The 18966-nt window shown below is 38.5% G+C and overlaps 1 protein-coding gene across 1 annotated transcript in view; it reads right to left on the bottom strand.

Annotated features, from left to right (window-relative positions):
* The window catches only part of LOC113066146 (heparan-sulfate 6-O-sulfotransferase 1-B-like), a 50580-nt gene extending 32956 nt beyond the window's left edge, over positions 1–17624 (bottom strand). The window contains exon 1 of the mRNA XM_026237837.1: positions 16779–17624. Coding sequence (XP_026093622.1) covers positions 16779–17290 — 512 coding nt within the window. The 5' untranslated portion in view covers positions 17291–17624. The remainder of the gene's footprint in view (positions 1–16778) is intronic.
* Between the last annotated feature and the right edge of the window lie 1342 nt (positions 17625–18966).

Genomic DNA, 18966 nt, shown 5'->3' with positions numbered 1-18966 from the left:
TCAATTTAGACTGTAGTTCACAAAAGCTCCATCCTTTCCCAATGGCAATAAAAATCCAGACATATTAAAAACCCTCAGTCAGGGCCACGCCAAGAATTTCAAACAAACACACATACCACCAAACAACTCTCTCTCAAGCTCCTTAAAGGGATAGTTCACTCAAAAATGACCCTTATGTTATCATTTACTCATCTTTATGTTGTTGCAAGTTTGGACACACCTTCTCATTCAAAGAGTTTTCTTTATTTTCATGACAATGATAATTGTAGACACTGAAGGCATCAAAACTATGAAGTAACACGTGGAATTATATATGGAATTATATACATAACAAAAAAGTGTGAAACAACTGAAAACATGTCATATTGTAGGTTCTTCAAAGTAGCCACCTTTTGCTTTGATTACTGCTTTGCACACTCTTGGCTTTCTTTTGATGAGCTTCAAGAGGTAGTCACCTGAAATGGTCTTCAACAGTCTTGAAGGAGTTCCCAGAGATGCTTAGCACTTGTTGGCCCTTTTGCCTTCTGTCTGCGGTCCAGCTCACCCCTAAACCATCTGGATTGGGTTCAGGTCCGGTGACTGTGGAGGCCAGGTCATCTGGAGCAGCACCCCATCACTCTCCTTCTTGGTCAAATAGCCCTTGATGCCTTCATTGTGATCAATAAATGCTTTTAATTCATAGCCATATGCAACAATTACATATATATATATATTCAAAACTATTATGATATTACATTAACATTTTCATGTGACAGCCAGTATTTGTATTTGTGTCTGTAACAATCACAACATTTTTCGTATCATTTTTCATAGTTATCACTGAACAAGTATGCCGTGTTAAACTAAAATAATTATTAATTTCTAAAATAATATTTATCATACAAACAGAGAGATGTCATGACAAACGTTTAGTGATCATTTGAACATGACTGAATCAATTCAATGCGCACATTTTCATTACGCAGAACTCTTTTAGCAAGTCTTAATGTTTAGTGAACTTCACTAAACAAATGTGTGAGTGGCTTGCAAACCAGCAAAAGATAAAGATGCAAACATGTAGGCCAAGCAGAAATGTATCCATATCTAAGTTGATTATTAGCCTGCTCTCTCTCTCTCTCGAACTGGTTTTTGAGAGACTGAAACGCGCAACGCGGCTGTTTGATTGGTAAGTGTGCAAGTTGAGCGAGCGCGGAAACGGTCCTGTTCTCAAAGGCGCCGGTGCATATCCTTTCATATCAAACCACAAAATAAACTATGTGCATGCAGTGTCGTGGTCAGTTAAGTCATGGAATTATCAAAAAGGTGATTAAAGCTGACTTAAACTGTGTAAGCATGTAATATATTTTAGATATATTATATACAGTATATATATATATATATATATATATATATATATATATATATATATATATATATATATATATATATATATATATATATATATATATATAGATATATATATATATAGATATATATATATATATATATATATAGATATATATATATTTATACACATCTCTGAAATCAGCCCAGCACTGTCTCACTCATCTAACACACCCTATTTAAACTCATCAGTTCGTGTTTATTTGAGCACTTCCATCAGTGAATGCCACCTGCAAAACACAAAAATAAATATCAAAGAAATAAAACAGTTAAACAAGTAGCCTAAATAAGAAAGTTAAATACGGATGCGAGCGACGCAGCGCGACAAAATACTCATTATAATCAATGATGTTACACTGGATGCAGCATGACACTACATGATAAATCCCCCGTCCGGTCTATGAGGTACTGACACAGAGTTCAAATGTCCTGTGTAGACATTAGACAGACTAAACCTGTTGCAACGCGGTTGTGTTGTGTCCGGTTTACTTTTCCGCCACCAAGCAAGCTCATTAACTTCTCATTTGCACGCTCTCTTTGAAATAGGAATCATTGCCATATTTCTTGTTAACATCTTTCGTTTATCGTTTATATATTTCGTCTTTTTGTATTTGGCCAGTTTGGAGAAAGCCTCACCAAACCTGACCAGCCAGGCATTTGCAATCACGGGAACGTGCAAATGCAAATGGGTGACATAAATAGAGATGGCTCCAGATCGGTGATGTAGTATTTAGTTTCCCAACAAGGTCCATCACCCAACACTAAATTACTTTGCTGAATGCATAAACTGTATTTTCCTATGCTCAAACCTGTCAATCTAAAGGAAACACTGTGTATGGTGTTTGAGGTAATTTGTGAATTACCATAGACTTACCATAAAATTTGCAACTATTACTGTTATTACACTTGTATACAAAACTTTGTATTAAGCTTGCTATAGCGTGTGTGTCGTCACGTGCACTACCGCCGGTGGCAGGAGACAACCATGGTGGCAACCGTCACAGCCCTAATAGACAGACAGACGGAGATACAAACAGTCATTTTGTGACTTTAGAGGGAGGCAGGAGACCATTAATCTTTTCCCACAATTACTCTTCACAGACAGTTTTGGAGGTCAATGCAAATCTTTTTATCAATGTGGCACGGTTTATCTATTTATCACTCCTTTCTCTCTCCTTCTCCCGTTCCTCTTCAAGTTTCAACACCAACAACAACCCTTGGGCCTGCTCACACAGCTCAAACCTAACCCTGGGACCAACCCACTGAAAGCCTGTTATGGCCTGTTGCCTTTCTGATCCAAGTCCAGGTAGGAGCATAAACCAAAACCAACCCACATCATCCAAATCGCTGCAGGCAAGCCGGTGCTCTCAACGCCTCCTCTATGTGCAGAAAAGTGCCTGTTACTGACCTCCATCATAGTATTATTAATAAATAAAACATGTTCAGGAGAATGTACACCAGTCTCCTACAATCCCAACATATATGACCTCACTTCCCCTATGTACTCTGCAGGCCCAGCAGAGGTATAAATAGTACCATAAATGGGTAATAATATCTAGTGATGTGCACATTGGTTTTCCTTCTCTCCCAATCACACTAGGTTTATGTTTCAGGATCAGGAAGGTGGAAACCTGTAAAATATGAGTTTAAGCTTTTGTTTTCCCAGCATATGCTCCATCTCCCTCGATTTATCAGATGTTACTTCTAGCGTTTAGCTTTCAACCGTGGGTGCAAGTGGCTCAAAAATCGAAAAATTTGCTGGTTTAAATCCCTCAACTGCCACACAGCCAAATATCAGGCAACAGCATCCAGATGTCTAATAACACAATGCCAGCCCAAATTTCACGGAATCCAATTCTAGCTGGCCGAGGACATCTGCTCAGCAACAACATGGGGGAAAAAACAAACACTAGAATCAAGCCAAATGATCAGTTTCCACATGCTCAGCCTTTCCTTTTCTTTATTTAACATCTTACACTTCGGGATAACAGATGCGGATTGTGCTGAGAATCGACTGTGTCACAGGTGGGTTTGGATGCCCCGCTGTTGGGGTAATAAATAGCTGTCTATCCTAGTTCTGTTCTCAGGGCATTAGAAGAGGTGCGGGAAGATTTACAGCATGCAAAATGAATCAATCTGGTGCAGTCTTGCGGGATCTGTGTCCAGGACTCACGGTAAAGCCAGTAACAACCGTAGGGAGCCTGGAATTACTGTACGCATGTAGACTGGCAGAGCATATCAGAGGCAGTGGGAGGCAAACGTCTGCGGAAGAGTGAATCCAATGAATCAGAGCCAAACATGCTGCTCTAAAATAACTATACGCAAACTCTGTGACGAACTTGTTCTGGAAGACCTCATTCTTCTCAACCATTGCACATTATCCAGGCACTTCCTTACTGCAGAAACCTTATTCCTGTCAACTTTACAACACTTCCTTCAACTGACCCACAGCTTGGTCAATATATACAAAGTCCTGCACTACTGATAGATATATTGAAAAAAAGTAAAAAAGTGATGTGACATACAGCCAAGTATGATGACCCATACTCAGAATTTGTGCTCTGCATTTAACCCATCCAAAGTGCACTCACACACACCGTGAACTAGTGGTGGGAGAAAAGCTTGATGCATCGATGCATCGCGATTCGTTATCTAACGATCCAGAATCGATTCTCAAAAATTCAGAACGATTCTGTGTTCAATTCAAATGCGAGCGCTGTCAAGACTCACGTGAACAAACAAAAAAGGCGGTGATGGACGACCGTTCATATGCTGATGAATTAGCTTCGTTTAAGATAAAATGGACAAACTACGACCTGCACCATCTCATTTAAAATCGGATGTGTGGCAACATTTTGGATTTTCTGAAGACACCGAAGGTGTCGTTGATAAAAGCCATACTGTGTGCAAAGTCTGTAGCGCCAAATTCAAATATTTCGGCAACACGACTAACATGAAGAAACATATTACGCGGTTCCACTTCCACTCCTCCAATCACGAACACTCCCGGTTACATTCAAAGGACCCTGGATCAAGTAGCAAAGCTTCCACCGAATTCTGAAAAGGCAAGACGAATTACCCGATCAGTGGCAGGTTTTATTGCCAAAGATCTGCGCCCGTACTCCGTTGTGGAAAACCATGGATTTCGCACGATGTTACAGGTACTTGAGCCACGATACACTTTGCCCTCACGTCGTTATTTTAGTGAGACGGCTGTCCCCGCACTCTACAGTGAGTGTAAAAGTATTGAAAAATAAATATTAATAATCATTTTTAATTTGGCAATACTGTCAAACAGATATTCTAACTATATACAAAAAGCATAGTAACTCCAATTTTGGTTAAAATAAAAAGTTTCAAGTATTTTTTGCACAGCAGAATAATTAATTAAGAATCGTTTTGGGAATCGGATCGTTCCTCCCAGAATCGGAATCGGATCGAATCGTTAAGTGCCTTAAGATTCCCACCTCTACCGTGAACACACACCTGGTATACGGTATTATTACGATATTGAAATGTGATCATAATACAGTATTTAAACAGGTTTAATAACTTTTATCTTACAACAAAAATAACTCAATATTTTAAATACAATAAAGCAATACAGAAAAATATATAAAAGTTAAACGATTTACACAGATTAGTGCACAAAAGAACTATAAATACCAATAGTTATCACTTTACAATAAGACCTCACTCGTTAACCATTAACATTCCCAATGAGCAATAGCGACATTTGCTACTGAAGTTATTAAAAAAAAATACAATAATCTTAGTTCATGTTAGCTCATTAAATAATACAGTTGCAACTTTCCATTTTAACAAAGTGCTATTAAATATTGGAATACCTAAGATTTATGAATGTTCGGAAGAATTTTTCATTGGGCATGTTGTAGTCTAGATTAAAATGAAAAGAAAAAGTTTGAAAATGAATAGCCTATTAAGGCTAAATATGTAATTATTTGGCGCTGTGATGAACACCATAGCAAATCCACAGATCTCAATGGCTATTTAAATAATTGAAATATGTTTTAGAAAGTAGCTTTATTTATGGGGTTTCCAATGTAATGGCTGCATTTTCTGCAGTTTTGCGCCATCTTCTGTCAGAGAGTGAATGTGCTTTCATTTAGTATTTCTCTCACATGTTCCCCCATGTGCCAAAGCAAAAAGCTAAAATTCTGTTTAAAATGATCATATTTAAATAAATTCCATCCACAACCAGTATGGAAAATGTAAAAAAAGTGTGCGGATTCTGTGTGGACACAGTTGTGGGTAACACAGCCTGTGCTTCCCAATGTCACCAATGACGTCCGAATGTAGCCAAAAAAAGCAAAGCAAAAAAATCCTACACACACCACTAAGTGTGCATGTGTAAATATGTTGACATGTGCTCGACAATTCGATAATGAAATCCCACTGGGAGCAACCATTTGGTTCACAGCTTTGGTTCTGTCATCGTTCCCGCACAAACTGCTCTCCTTCATCACCGGTTTTCACATATTTTAATAAGACCACACTTTAATGAGGGTATCGCAGCTAGCATGAGCCGAATCTCTGCAGTCTGCTTGCGCCCTGCCAGCCGTTCAGTAGAAAGAGACAGATTGCACGTCATTGTCATAATAGGCCCCTGGGCTATTATTAGTCCGCCTTGAGATGAACCTCCAGATTTGGAATAGACTAAAAATACAGGAGAAAGTGTGAGACGGTTTCAAGCCGCTACTTGAAACATCCAGACATGCATAGACAGGCTCACAACAATCCATAGCTGTCCTTCAGACTTACTCAAGACCATCAAGCCGTAATTAAAGAGTGTTTCCTGCTAACCACTCATTACCTTGTAATTTGCCCTTGTAGAGCATCAATCTAGTGCAGGACAGCAGGACTTCGCATTTCCTGTGCGCACCGGTATAGATCTGAAGACGTGCTAAGTGAGATGTCATTCACAGCAGACACACAAAGACAAATGAGGCCCAAGAAAATCAAAGTTTGTAGCAAAATGATTGAGTTAAAGCTGAAAAAGAACAACGGTCATGATTACTAACACAAGAATTCCTCATCCCCCTCACGTCCTTGATGCTAGATGAGGATGATAGGAACAAAGATCGTGAGGGAATCTTTTATTTTACAGATCGACCGGTGAGCTTTCGTGTACTTCCTGTGTGGTGAAGTCAGTGTGCGTTTGCTTTGGTTTAAGCCTGCTTTTCCTGAAGGGAGTAACTGATAACACAGTAGAATACAATAATCAGCTTCTAAATCCCCATATTGTGGTTTATACTTACCCTGAATTCAATTTCATACAGCACTGAGTCCCGGCAAATGATGTGAAGATCAGTCATCTAGTCACTGAGGCAGCGAGGGGCGTATTCGAGCAGGACTTTTGGCCATTAAAAGTGTAATGCATTTGCAAGCATCAATTTTTTAACTTTCATGCAGAACAAGTTTGGTAAGGACAAGGAGTTTCATATTTAAAAAAGGACTTTCAAGTGTGCCCTTTTCGTGACACTGATGTCCATAGGTTTCAATTCGATTTTAGTTCTTTAACGGTTTCATTGACAACATTTTCAGTGTTTGAAAGGAATAAACATAATATGCATCTTTAAATACATCAGTCAGTGACTCACAATTAGGACTCATTGTTGCATGTGGTATTTGTATTCACTAGAAGAACCAATTCAGATGAATCATTTGTTTGGGAATCAGACTACACAGGTTGTGCTCAAAGTTTTTGATTTACTATAATGAACCAGCTCATAATAATTCATCCACTCAGGAATCGGAATACACCAGTTGCTCTGAATGTTTCTACTTGACTAAAATGGACCAGCTCATAAGATTCATTCATTCAGGAATTGGATTACACTGGTTGCGCTGCATGTTTTATATTCACTAAAAAGAACCAGTTTATAAGATACTTTCGTTTTAGGAATCGGATTACACTAGTTGCTCTGCATTTTTCTAATTGTCTAAAATTAACAAACTCAATGGGATTACACTGGTTGTGCTGTAGGTTTTTGATTCAATAAAAAGAACCAGTTCATAAGATTAATTCTACCAGGAATCGGATTACACTGATTGCACTGTACTGTATGTTTCGGATTCACTAAAATGACCCAATCTATTATATTCACTCATTTGGAAATCATTCCACACTAAATGTGCTGTATATTTCTGATTTACTAAAAAGAAATGACTAAGAATCATTATTCTAGGAATCAGACCACAATGGTTGTGCCATATGTTTCACTAAGGAGAACAAACTCATTGGAATCATTTGTCCACGTCATTTGGAACATCATTCAGTTCCAGCACTTTTTGTTTAATGGAACTTTTCTCAATTAGAAGTAGGGGTGCTCCGATCACCATCAGCCGATCGTTATGCGCATCTCATCAGTAAAGCCAGTTATCAGCGGTTAATTCCATCAGCTGCGTGATTTCACATAGAGCAGCTGTTACTACACAGAGCTGTTGTTAATAGAGAAGATGCGCAAATCCACTTTATTTTCAGCGTTTTTTGGTGCATCTTCTCAGTTAACAATGGCTCTGTGTATTAACATTGACATCAGTGCGTGACGTGTAATGTACGAGTCAAAAACGCTAGGCACGTTATACTTTCACTGAAGCAAGCAAACGGTCTCTGCGTCAGCGCGGAAAGTGAGGAACTAACTGATCTCTGCTTCATTACAGTTTACACATATGTTTTCGTCGCGAATGTTGATCTTCCTTCAAAACAGCCGCTAAAAGAGTCGCGCGTCATCACTTCGTCACGGAATTAGATCTGGCTTTTGTTCACACAGCGCTCGTCCCGGGTCAAACCCCTCATTGTTACTAGGTCCCCTACCCGGGTTCAATTCGGTAATCAATTCCGGGACGTGGTTGCTTTCACACAGAAGGCGACCCGGCAATGTTCCGGAAATATTGCGGGTCCGACGTGAAGTGTGAAAGGGGCTTATGTAGTCCTAAAGCATGCAACATCATCATGGATGTTCGCTTTTGCATTAAATAACCCTCTCAAAACAGGAACCAACTGTCTGTCTGCATCTCACTAGAGAAAGACGCTCTGGCCCCAGCACTCATCACTAAAGAGATTAGCATAACTCCATGGTCTTCTTTGGAGACAACGGTCTCTAATACCCTGCTGATCTGATTGGATTAACACACTAAGGCTGTCCCGGCTCACAGGGGCATGGCTGTGTGCTATGCTATCATGCCATGTGTGGCCACTTGACACAGCCAACGTCCCAAGGTTCAGGCGTGTCCCCTCATAAACTGACCTTAATACTGAGAGACCCACAAGAATCTAATGGCGCTTTTCCACTGCGTGGTATGACTCAGTACAGCACAGCTCGGGCTTGGTTTGCTTTTCCGCTGCAGTTTAGTATCACTTTAGAGTGGGTGTGATTATTCACATCGTTATAGTTGCACCGCCTCTACTGCCATGACTCCTAAACATTCATTCCGCGTTGCATCATCAAGCTCTCGCTGGATATGCTCCCTCTGCTACCAACAAGAGGAACATCTGTGTATCAGCACCAGAAAACAAAAATTGTTAAAAAAAGGTGCGCTTGTTCAAAATAGTTGTGTTCGAGCCTTTGCTAGATGTGCTGATTTAAATCTGGCGAACCTGTTGGGTTTTGTATACGATTCTCTCCGGCCAATACGTGATCAGCAGAGTTTACATGTCACGTTTTGGTAATAGTGCGGTTCACTCGGAATCTCAATCAAGGTGCTTAGAATAAGTGTGTTTATAGTTTAGAATAATTTTTATTTATTAGTTTTAGTTATTTTTGCATTTCAAGTTAAACTACACCAAATTTGAAATTATATCATTTTTTTTTTATGTTTTTATTTCAGTTGACATTTATTTTAAGTAACAATTTCTTAAAGGCTCTCTTCAAAAGGCTACATGAGACTTCAGACCCAGAAGTGGGTCTGAATGTGTGATATCAGTGTCAAATTTTACCAGCACTACAGTCATATTTTAAGATAAATCATCTAAAGGACGAGTGAGGTTGAAGAGAAAAGTCCTCCAATTATCTCCAAAGTGTCTCTGAGTGGCTCTCACTGAACCGTTTAGAGTTTAGAGAATTTAGAGACGAACCTCCTGCTTCTCACCGCTGCTACAGACCACTGCTCATCCAGTTTCATGCCTACCACAGGAAATCCATACCTTAAAGGGTTAAAGGGACTTCTGCATTAAACCCATATGTAAGGGAACCACAATTTATATAGTAGTTTACCCTAATCTGCCAACATTATTTACTTAACAAGCAATACAAAAGAAAATGGTTATATTTGTGTAGTTTTACATTAAAAGAGACACTTCAGTCACGCTCACAGAGAAGGATAGGGAGAGAGAAGCTATAAAGTGAGAGGAGTAGATACAGTGAGGAAGGCAATGAGCACAATGAGAAAATAAGAGCGGGGGAAAGTCTGAGAGAATTTGGCAATCATTTGTCTCTGCGGACAGGTAGTTAGTGGCTTACCGCTGGCCTGTTCCCTCACAGACTGCTGTCCTGTCTCTCTAGCTCACAGTAAATCACATCCCACAGCCAGCACCACTATTATTACCAGTCTGTGCACCTTCTCCAAGATTACACCAGTGTGGCAAAGAGGATTCATCCATTGGGATTCCATTTATAACCTCTGATCCTATGGTTTCCTGACCCCGTGTTGCCATTGCTCATTGCTTTAATTGTTGGCTGGTTATGTTTAGCAGTTAGTGCCAACTGGCAGATGGCAAAACTACATTAAATCAAGAGCAAAAAGCAAAAAGAAGGACCTTTAAAAAGTAGTCATTTAGAATAGTGTTTTTTTTATTTTTATTAAAATATTATTTCACAATAATACTACTTTCACATCATTTTAAATCAAATAAATGCAGCATTGGAAAGCATAAAAGGCTTCTTTTAAAAGCATTTTTAAATTGCAATGCATCAGTTTCGAAATACAATTACAAACATTTAATGATTACTTAAATATTAAATAACAACTTTAATCATTTTAAGGTTTAACATTAGGCTAACATTACCGCGGTACAAGCAAATTCGCCTCATTCGCGCATTTAGTTACAGGAGATTCTGAGTTATGAAAAGGACCATTGCAAGCTGTGAGCGACCGGCTTTGGTGATGGAAAATTGGCAGTAATACCCCCACCTTGCGCAGCTGTACCCGAGTGTCCCTGGTACATCAGTGCGGTCGGAGCACGTCTTCTCAACAGCTGGACATTAGTGGATTAAAAATGCACTGCTCTGGACCCCGACAATGTTGATCGACTTGTTTTCCAGTCCAATAAATTTGTAATGGCCCTAGCCTTATGTCAGTTACGTTCAATAAAAAAAAACACACATGGCCTGTTCTCAAGTCCATTTAAAGTTTCATTTTTTTAACCGTTGTTTGAAATGGATTGAATCATTATTAAAAATAATCTTGGAGATTTTGAATTGAATTGCCTAAATCATAAATGCAGCCGGGTTGAAGCCTGCAGTGATGTTTTTCTTTTGTTATGGCAGCCGTCCCCTCTGCATATATATTTTTTCGAGAATGTTGCACTCCTGTTGTTGTTTGTTATTCTGCACGAAACTTCATGCCAATAAATAAGAAATATTGCTGACTTGTGCGTTTCCAGCGCTCTCTTTACATTCGTCCGTTATTGGACGTTGAAAAAGGAAAGGTCTTTTTTTAGACATGGAAAATCGACTTTACAATCGATTCAATGAACACTTATGTCTAAAAAAAATCGCCCTAATACCCACATTGGACACTGAGAACTGGGAATACAAATAGCTTTCTCCGGATGCTACAGTTTAACACATGAAGCACTTTAATTACAGTACATCCTTGAATGAAGCCATTTTAACTCCGTTTCTCCATTCTACTCCGTTTATCCCAAAGCGTCAAAAGCACCATGAATAAAGCAAAGCAATTCATAAATCAACCTGTGCTGCACACAAGTTTCTTAATAGGTGTATTAGAAATTCAAGCTGAAGATCTTCCGAACTGATTATCAGCATTTATGTCCATAAATCCTCTTATAAGCATTCCAGCTACAAAGAGACCTTAACTAGACATAATATCCCTGAACAGTTCCCAGTGGATCCAGAGACCCAAATTTAGCACAAAAGCAGCTCTGTCTAAATCTATGTCACCATCACGCCTGATCCAAATCGAGACAGCCAGCATTTCATCGCACCTCAACTCTGAACTGCACAACATCACCGAGGTGCGGTGATACTTAACACATCAACTATTAAATAACATTACTGCAACAATCTAATTATCTGATAATGACAAGGTTTATGGATGCTTTCACAGGCTTTTTAACTGCAGTCCTGCATAAACGTTAAGATAAGCAACTCTCAAAATATGCAGACAATGTAAACACTCTGTTGCCAGAAGCTACAGACAGACTGGACTTAAGGCTGTCAATAGTTGTGTGCTTAGGTGAAAACTAACACGGTGTGTGGGTGATGGGTTAAACAAAGGGCCAGAATACAGAGTCTTCTTCAAAATGCTCAGCATTAAAGTTGCAATGTTCACGGATTGTGCTATTAACATGACCGATGACCAACTAAGTGTAGTTTGTTGATGACTATTCACCTTTGAAATTCCCTTGGAACTACAATAAAATGAGTGAATAAAGAAAGTAAAGAAATACATTTAATCAAAGCACAAACAGAATGTCAAAGGCCAACAGATGTGCTCTTTTGACAAGTGGTCGACTGATATATCGCCAAGGCCTATATATATCAGCCGATATTTGGCATTTTTCTAATTCAGCATTGGCCGATATTTTCTTCTGCTTGGCCGATGTGTTTGAGGCGGGACTTTTATTTTGACGCCAGTGAGAATGTGCACACAGCTCACATTCTCTCTCTTGTTCCCTGGTGTCGTTAACAGTTCTGTCTTATACGGATAGAAATCGGTCTAATAATCAGATAGAACAGTTAAAACAAGGAATTAAAGTCTAAAAAAAGTATTAAATTGATTGCTTTTATATTATTAGTAATAATTATTAGTAAAAATATTTTTTGCCATCAGCAGAAAGCAAACACGCTTTTATATAATTTAAACAAATCTTTGAATGGCTAATGAATATTTCACGAAATCCAGCTGTTATATCTTGTAACGTGAGCATTTTTATCCAGCCTGATCGCGTGTTCTCTGCGTGACAGTCGGTCAATGTGAATTGAATGCATTATACTTTTAATTTAATGATTTAAAATTATGCTGTGCTTAATGCATTTGCCCGCTGTCATATTCATTTCATATTCACAGTGTACTGTATGTAAAATGAGTGTTATCCTGGCTTCATTTAAGAAAATATGATTCCCAATGCACAAACTTTCCAGAATTCTGAGTGCCCTGTTTGTAACAGAGTTTACTTGCGTTTTAGTTACATTTTTATTAAATATTTATTTTAAAAAATATATTTTGTCTTCCAAAGTGTGTTTATTTTCATATTTTTTTAATCCATTATTAAAAGATTTCAAATTTATCAAATCTTAATTAAAATAATAATTTTAGGAAATTACATCGGCTTTATATCAGCTATCGGCCCCCTGCTTTCCAAACTATCGGCATTGGCTGTCAAAAAATATCGGTCAACCGCTACTTTTGACTTGGAAAACCATCCAAAACAATATAGAAGCAACCCTTGCATCAACTTTGTATTGTGATGACTGCTTTTGTCCACACACCCACATTTTCTTCAGAAAACAAGAAATCTATTTCTTTACAGACGCACTGGGAAATCTGCTAAGTTTGCCTAAATGTTTTAAAGGCTGCTTACTAACTTGTACATGCATCTCCTGTATTTCTAACACAAGATGCACAAAGAAACACAGCCACAAATGCAATTCTGATGAGTCACCATGAAGCTAAACCCCTTGACCAGTCATTCAGATAACTCCTCGCCATGCAACTGCATGCTGCAACATTAATTTAGTAGTGCACAGACCATATCCTACCTATCAGTTACAACATCTTCCTCAAGTGCAACTAACCTTATTCTATTTTTGGTTGAGAGTCAAATTGCTCTCCCTCTCTCTGCACACACACACACATATATACAAATGTGTGTGTCATTGAGATGTTACCCAGGGGGAGAACAGATAATGAGCCTTTAGTGTGGAGTTTATGATAATCTTAACAAGCTACTGCCCTCACCATAAAACCCATTAGAGCAAGAGGTTCAACTACTTCTGGCAGAATCAATAGTCAGTCGACTAGAGTAGAAACAGATGAATTTATATATAAACTGAAAATGTCAAAACAAGACTTCAGTGAACTCTAATTCTCATGTTCAGGCAGCACAAAAAGTTTTTACACAGATGTAAATTTTTTGTCTGATGCCAGTAAGATGATATTAATTTCATGTTAGAGCTGATAAATAGCTGTATTAAGTAAAATTCAAATTCTACACTACTATATATAAATAAATTAATAATGAAGCATTTAAAACTTGCAATAATTTTATTTTAAATACTAAAATGTAATCTAGGCATTACAACATTACTATAACATTATAACATAAAAAAATTGATATTCTTTTTCAGATTTGCTGCTTACATTTAGCAATATTTTTATTAAAAAAAATTTAATCAGCAAGTAGATGATGGCAAAGATAGTCAAAATTTTAATTGAAATGAAGATCTGGCCGAGGTGAGGCTGCTCTAGGCAGGTTCATGAGCAGATGCCCTGGAGCTCACATCTCTGAAAACACTGAAGCAAATTTTCAAATAGACAACATCTTAACAACAAACAAACTGCATATTTGAAGTCTAAACAAGTACAAAAAAACCTCTCAAAACTACATTTCGTGACACAAAAACCTTATTATTTTATTTGGGCATCCGCCGTGACACTCAAGCCTCTTTCACACTGCGATTCCAGAAAATACACGTGTAATGTGTTCCGGCAATTGTTCCTGGGTTGCTAGAATTTGCCCCTTTCACACTGCCAGTGATTACCTGGTATATGTGCGTGCGTTCACACACAACCCATAAAGGTCCCGTAAAGACATGTGACATCAGAATGTGACGTGTAATTTACGAGTTGAAAACTAGGTACGTTAACTTAAGCTGGTGAACGATCTAGCATAAGCGCAGAAAATGAGGAACTGATCTCTGCTTCATTACAGTTTGCACAATTTTTTTCCATCGTGAATGTCGATCTGCCTTCAAAACACCTGGTAAAAGGGTCGTGCCATAACACGAAAACATGTCAACAACAGGGAAGTGTGAACAGCACTCCACTTGTTTAAGTTTGACTAGGGTTGCAAAGGGGAGGAACATTTTAGGTAAATTTCCAGAAATTCTCCAAAAAATCTCTGGAATATTTAAAATTTCTGGATTGTTTCCATAATTTACTGGAAATTTTCCACCTTTTTGCAGCCCTAAGTGTAAGTGTGGCTGATGGTGTGGGGCCGTTGAGCTCATCCAGTAAAAACTGACAGTTCTCTTGGTTGTGCGAGTCACTTAGGCCTGTGTCAAGGCAAGTGTGATGCACTCAGCCAACAGGGTACCTATTAGGCTAGCTGGACCAGCTTTTAAACCCTCTTTCTCAGAGACTGGACATAACCACCCATGAAAATCCCAATTTTCACCAACCAAGTGTACAGTTGACAGAATTTGGCTATTTAACGGCTGCAATGCCTGTGGATGTAGAAAGTTTTTACTGAAAAGTGCACATTTGTACTATCACCATCATCACCATCATGAATGAACAGGTTGTCAGTTCAAGGTTTAAGAGGTTAATTGGCCATTTGCTAAAAAGTACATTGGAATGCACAGGCATTCCACAAAGTTCCCCCGGCAGAATCAAAAAAGTCCATAGAAAACCACCTGGGAAAGTGAAAGCCAAGGCAAGTTCTAGGATGCCTTTTTCCTTGCACTTAGTAACTCTGAAACATGAGTAACAGTATCCATTATCACATTTAAGGCCAGTGATTTTCAAATGCACAGAGAAGTCTTGAAAGAAGTCTAAGTTGTCCAGAATAGGAAGATATCAACATGTTATTTCAGCTCTCCCTGCAGGCCTGCTAAAACACACCCTGTTGCGTGTCTGACTGGTTACACAGCTGGAGAGCTTCCTTGTGTATAACCTGCAACTGCTTTGGTTTTCTAGATCTTGTGACAATAAACATAATCAAGCCACTTTATTTTGTGCTCAACACAGAGAAATGGCGCACAGGGTTAGAAAGGGGGAGATATAGCATGGTGGTTGAAGCTCCAAGCTATGAACTGAAAGGTTGTAGGTTCAAGCCCTGCATCCTTTCCTTTACATAAAAAAGAGAAAAAGAATACCAAAATATAACTATAGTCAATTGTGGTGCCACTGTCATCCAAAAGAAAGAAAGAAAAATATTCAATGAGAGAGGGACAGAGTTATATTATATTGCAGCAACTTTGACATTATAGAAAATTATGGTTAACATATTAATTTGAGTAAGGACAATTTCAAACCCGAAGGGATGAAACAATTAACTATTACCACAGGTCAAAATAAGAGTTCTACATAAAAGTGACAACTAAAAATGATGTATTATTTTATAAATAATTACAAACAAATCTCTCATAATAACATCTTCAACCCTTCTGGAAGTGGACACTTTAAAGATAAATGTCAGATGAGTTGGCTGAACGGTCTTAAAAAGTCGGCCCTTTTACCATGATTTCTCACAGTTAACAACTGGTTATTGAAAAATGGACATTTGTACAAACATCAGCATGTGTAAATATTTCTAGCAAACGCCTTGCAGTGCCACTACCGTGAACTCAAGACTAATGGCTAAAGAACTCTAGCTATAAATCATAACATAGCTACATGTCTGATGAAAATGATTAAAAAACAAAAGAAACTCCCATTTAAAAAATGGAAAATGTAGAATGTCCCTTTGGACTTTTCCAGCATAACTTCAGTTAAATTAAAGTGGAAACCTCATCCCGTCATGAAGCAGTAAATGAAAAAAAAATAAAATAAATAAATAATAATAATAATAATAATATAATTAAATTGCCTAACCGGATCATACCTATATTATTTCAATAACAATGTATCCGATTCAAGTATATTTTCCTTCCTGAAACTGATACAGTAATATTGAATGAGAAAAAACAACGACTTGAACGGTTTAGCGAGAATAATAGACAGAGTCTACGGTTTAAGCACAACTGAAAATGTATACGGAGGAGATTTTACACAGAAAAAATGTTTAAAACGGTAATAGTATCAATATAGGCACAGCCAATCCCAATATCTGAGACTTTTTGCAAATCTCCCTTACGCCGAATCTCTCAGAGGTAACTTATGCTATTTAAACTCCCGGCGACACTGAATGTTTGGAAAACCTTGCGACTAACGTTACAGCACTTGCAGGGTGAAACAAGCAAACCCACCTCGTTTTATTCGACTTGCTTTCTTTCTTGTTGAGAACCCCCGGGACGCAGCTGGTGAGCTCGGTCCAGTCCGCGTGCAAGCCGCAACTCCAGCCGGTGGAGAAGCGAGAGAACAGCCAGGTCTCCTTTCGGTTCGGACGGTAGCAAGTACACTTCTTCTGGCCTGGTCTACAATCACAAGGAAGCTCAAGTCGAACATTTTGGACTAGATGCCTCCCGAAGGTCGTCCCGCCGGTCTTTTGGATGTGGAGAAACACAATCACGTCCTCCCCCTTGATTTCGAAATCTATCTTGCGCTCGAGATCTTTAATAGGGAAGTAGTACTTTTTCACATAGTGCGGGTCCGGAGTGGGGAAAATGGTCATGTCCTCTTCATACCCGTGCGGGGAGCCGAAGTTTATCACCCCGGGCGCCACGTACTGGTACAAAATCAGCATGAAGAAGACTGATCCGACGACGATCAACAGAAATTTACTGGTCCTTTCAACCATGTTCCTTTCCGTGTCGTTCATTTGTTATCATTTCTCAGACAACAACAGTCCGCGGTGCTTCTGTGGTGGCTTGCACCCTTCTCGTCTCTCCGGAGGCAGATCATCATAGCTCCACTTAAGAGTTCAGAATCTGCAGACAATGTGTGTTTGGATACATTATATCCACATTACGACCGGTCCTACCTGTCTAAAATCCAGTTCGAATCCGTTCAAGGGACTCTTGCAGATGAAGGCAGAGCAGTCCTCAAACCTCGAGTTGTTGAGTGAAGCCAAGCCACCCGTCAGAAAATACCTCCCTTGTCTCGTATAATTATTCTACACAGCGACACCCACTTTCCCCCCAACACACACACGCACACACATCAACCTCATGCTCGTAACTATGAAGAAAATTCGGTTTGGAGTTCTCGCTTGCAGGTTTTTTTTTTTTTTTTTTTTTGAGGAAGCCTTTAGTCGTGGACTATTTTATTAACAGACATGTTTTCAGTTTTTAATTCTAAAGATCCTCAAATATGTAGATAGCTTTCAAGGGGCCCTATTTCACATATAAAGACCAATTTATACTGTGTAAACAAAATAGGCTACTGGATTTACAGAATTAGCTTTTAGGTTAACTTTTTAAAAAAAAAAAATATTTAACTTTTATTTGATTTAATTATTAAAAAGACACACATTAATATCTGAAATATAATTACAAATTTTATTAAAAAAACTTTTATACTAACTTATCATCTAGACCTTTAATTTTTATATATTTTATTCATCTCTATATTTGTGTGTGTGTGTGTAAGGCAAGAGATACAAATAGGCTAAAGAAAGGTCTAGATCATAATAATTTTGTTTAAAAAAGACATTTAATATAAATAGTATTTTCGTTTAAAGTTTATTGTGTTTCGTCATGTTTTATAGTGGACTTGCACTAGTAACTTGAAAATAATTAAATAGCTTTATGCCGGTGCACGGAGCATAAAGGAATTTCGAACGAGAACCGAAACATCAAACCTGCAGTAATTGAAGAGATTTAGAGTTGTTCCGCGACTCCACACAGAACTGACAGGGGGCGACACAGAAGAGAACGAGGCCTGACGATGGCATGTAAAATTCCTCCCTATGAATGTCTTATTCTGCCATTTAAGCTTTATTTTCAAAGTAGATCTAAAAGCAGAAGCAGTAGTGATGGATGGTCATGGATGATTTGTGACACAGGATTTTTCATCCACTAAGGCTTTTGAATTTAAGCTTGAGTGCAAGTAAAGCAATATATTTAGGTCTTAAATGTTCCATTTCAGAACCCACTATCAGGGACAATAAGGCTTAGAAGTAAGCTTATTTCATGTTATATGTGGCTGTCGTGACTGTGAACGAACCCACGTAGACGCTGTACAGTTTCTGAGTGGTGTTCCATTGAAATCTGCTTTGCCTTCAGTTTTCCCCGTAGTCATTTACACGTGTTCCAGCTCCATTTGTCAGTCTAAAATTTCTGTAGGAAGCCTGACCTCAACCCCTTTTAGCTCAAATACTTATGATAATATGAGCTTTAAATGAACCTTTAGGGTCAGCCTCACAGTACAGTTCACCTGACTACATACCCATGTAATATTCTATGTTTATGTCAGCTCGGCTGAAATAGATTGCTTGATCCCAGGCATATTTGTTGACAATACAGAGGTGAACTATCTCTTTTGTCACTTCAATGA

This window comes from Carassius auratus, chromosome 49 (genome assembly GCF_003368295.1).
Source record: "Carassius auratus strain Wakin chromosome 49, ASM336829v1, whole genome shotgun sequence".
Classification (NCBI taxonomy): domain Eukaryota; kingdom Metazoa; phylum Chordata; class Actinopteri; order Cypriniformes; family Cyprinidae; genus Carassius; species Carassius auratus.
The sequence above is the reverse complement of the archived record's forward strand: the minus strand, read 5'-3'. Positions and strand labels throughout refer to the sequence as shown.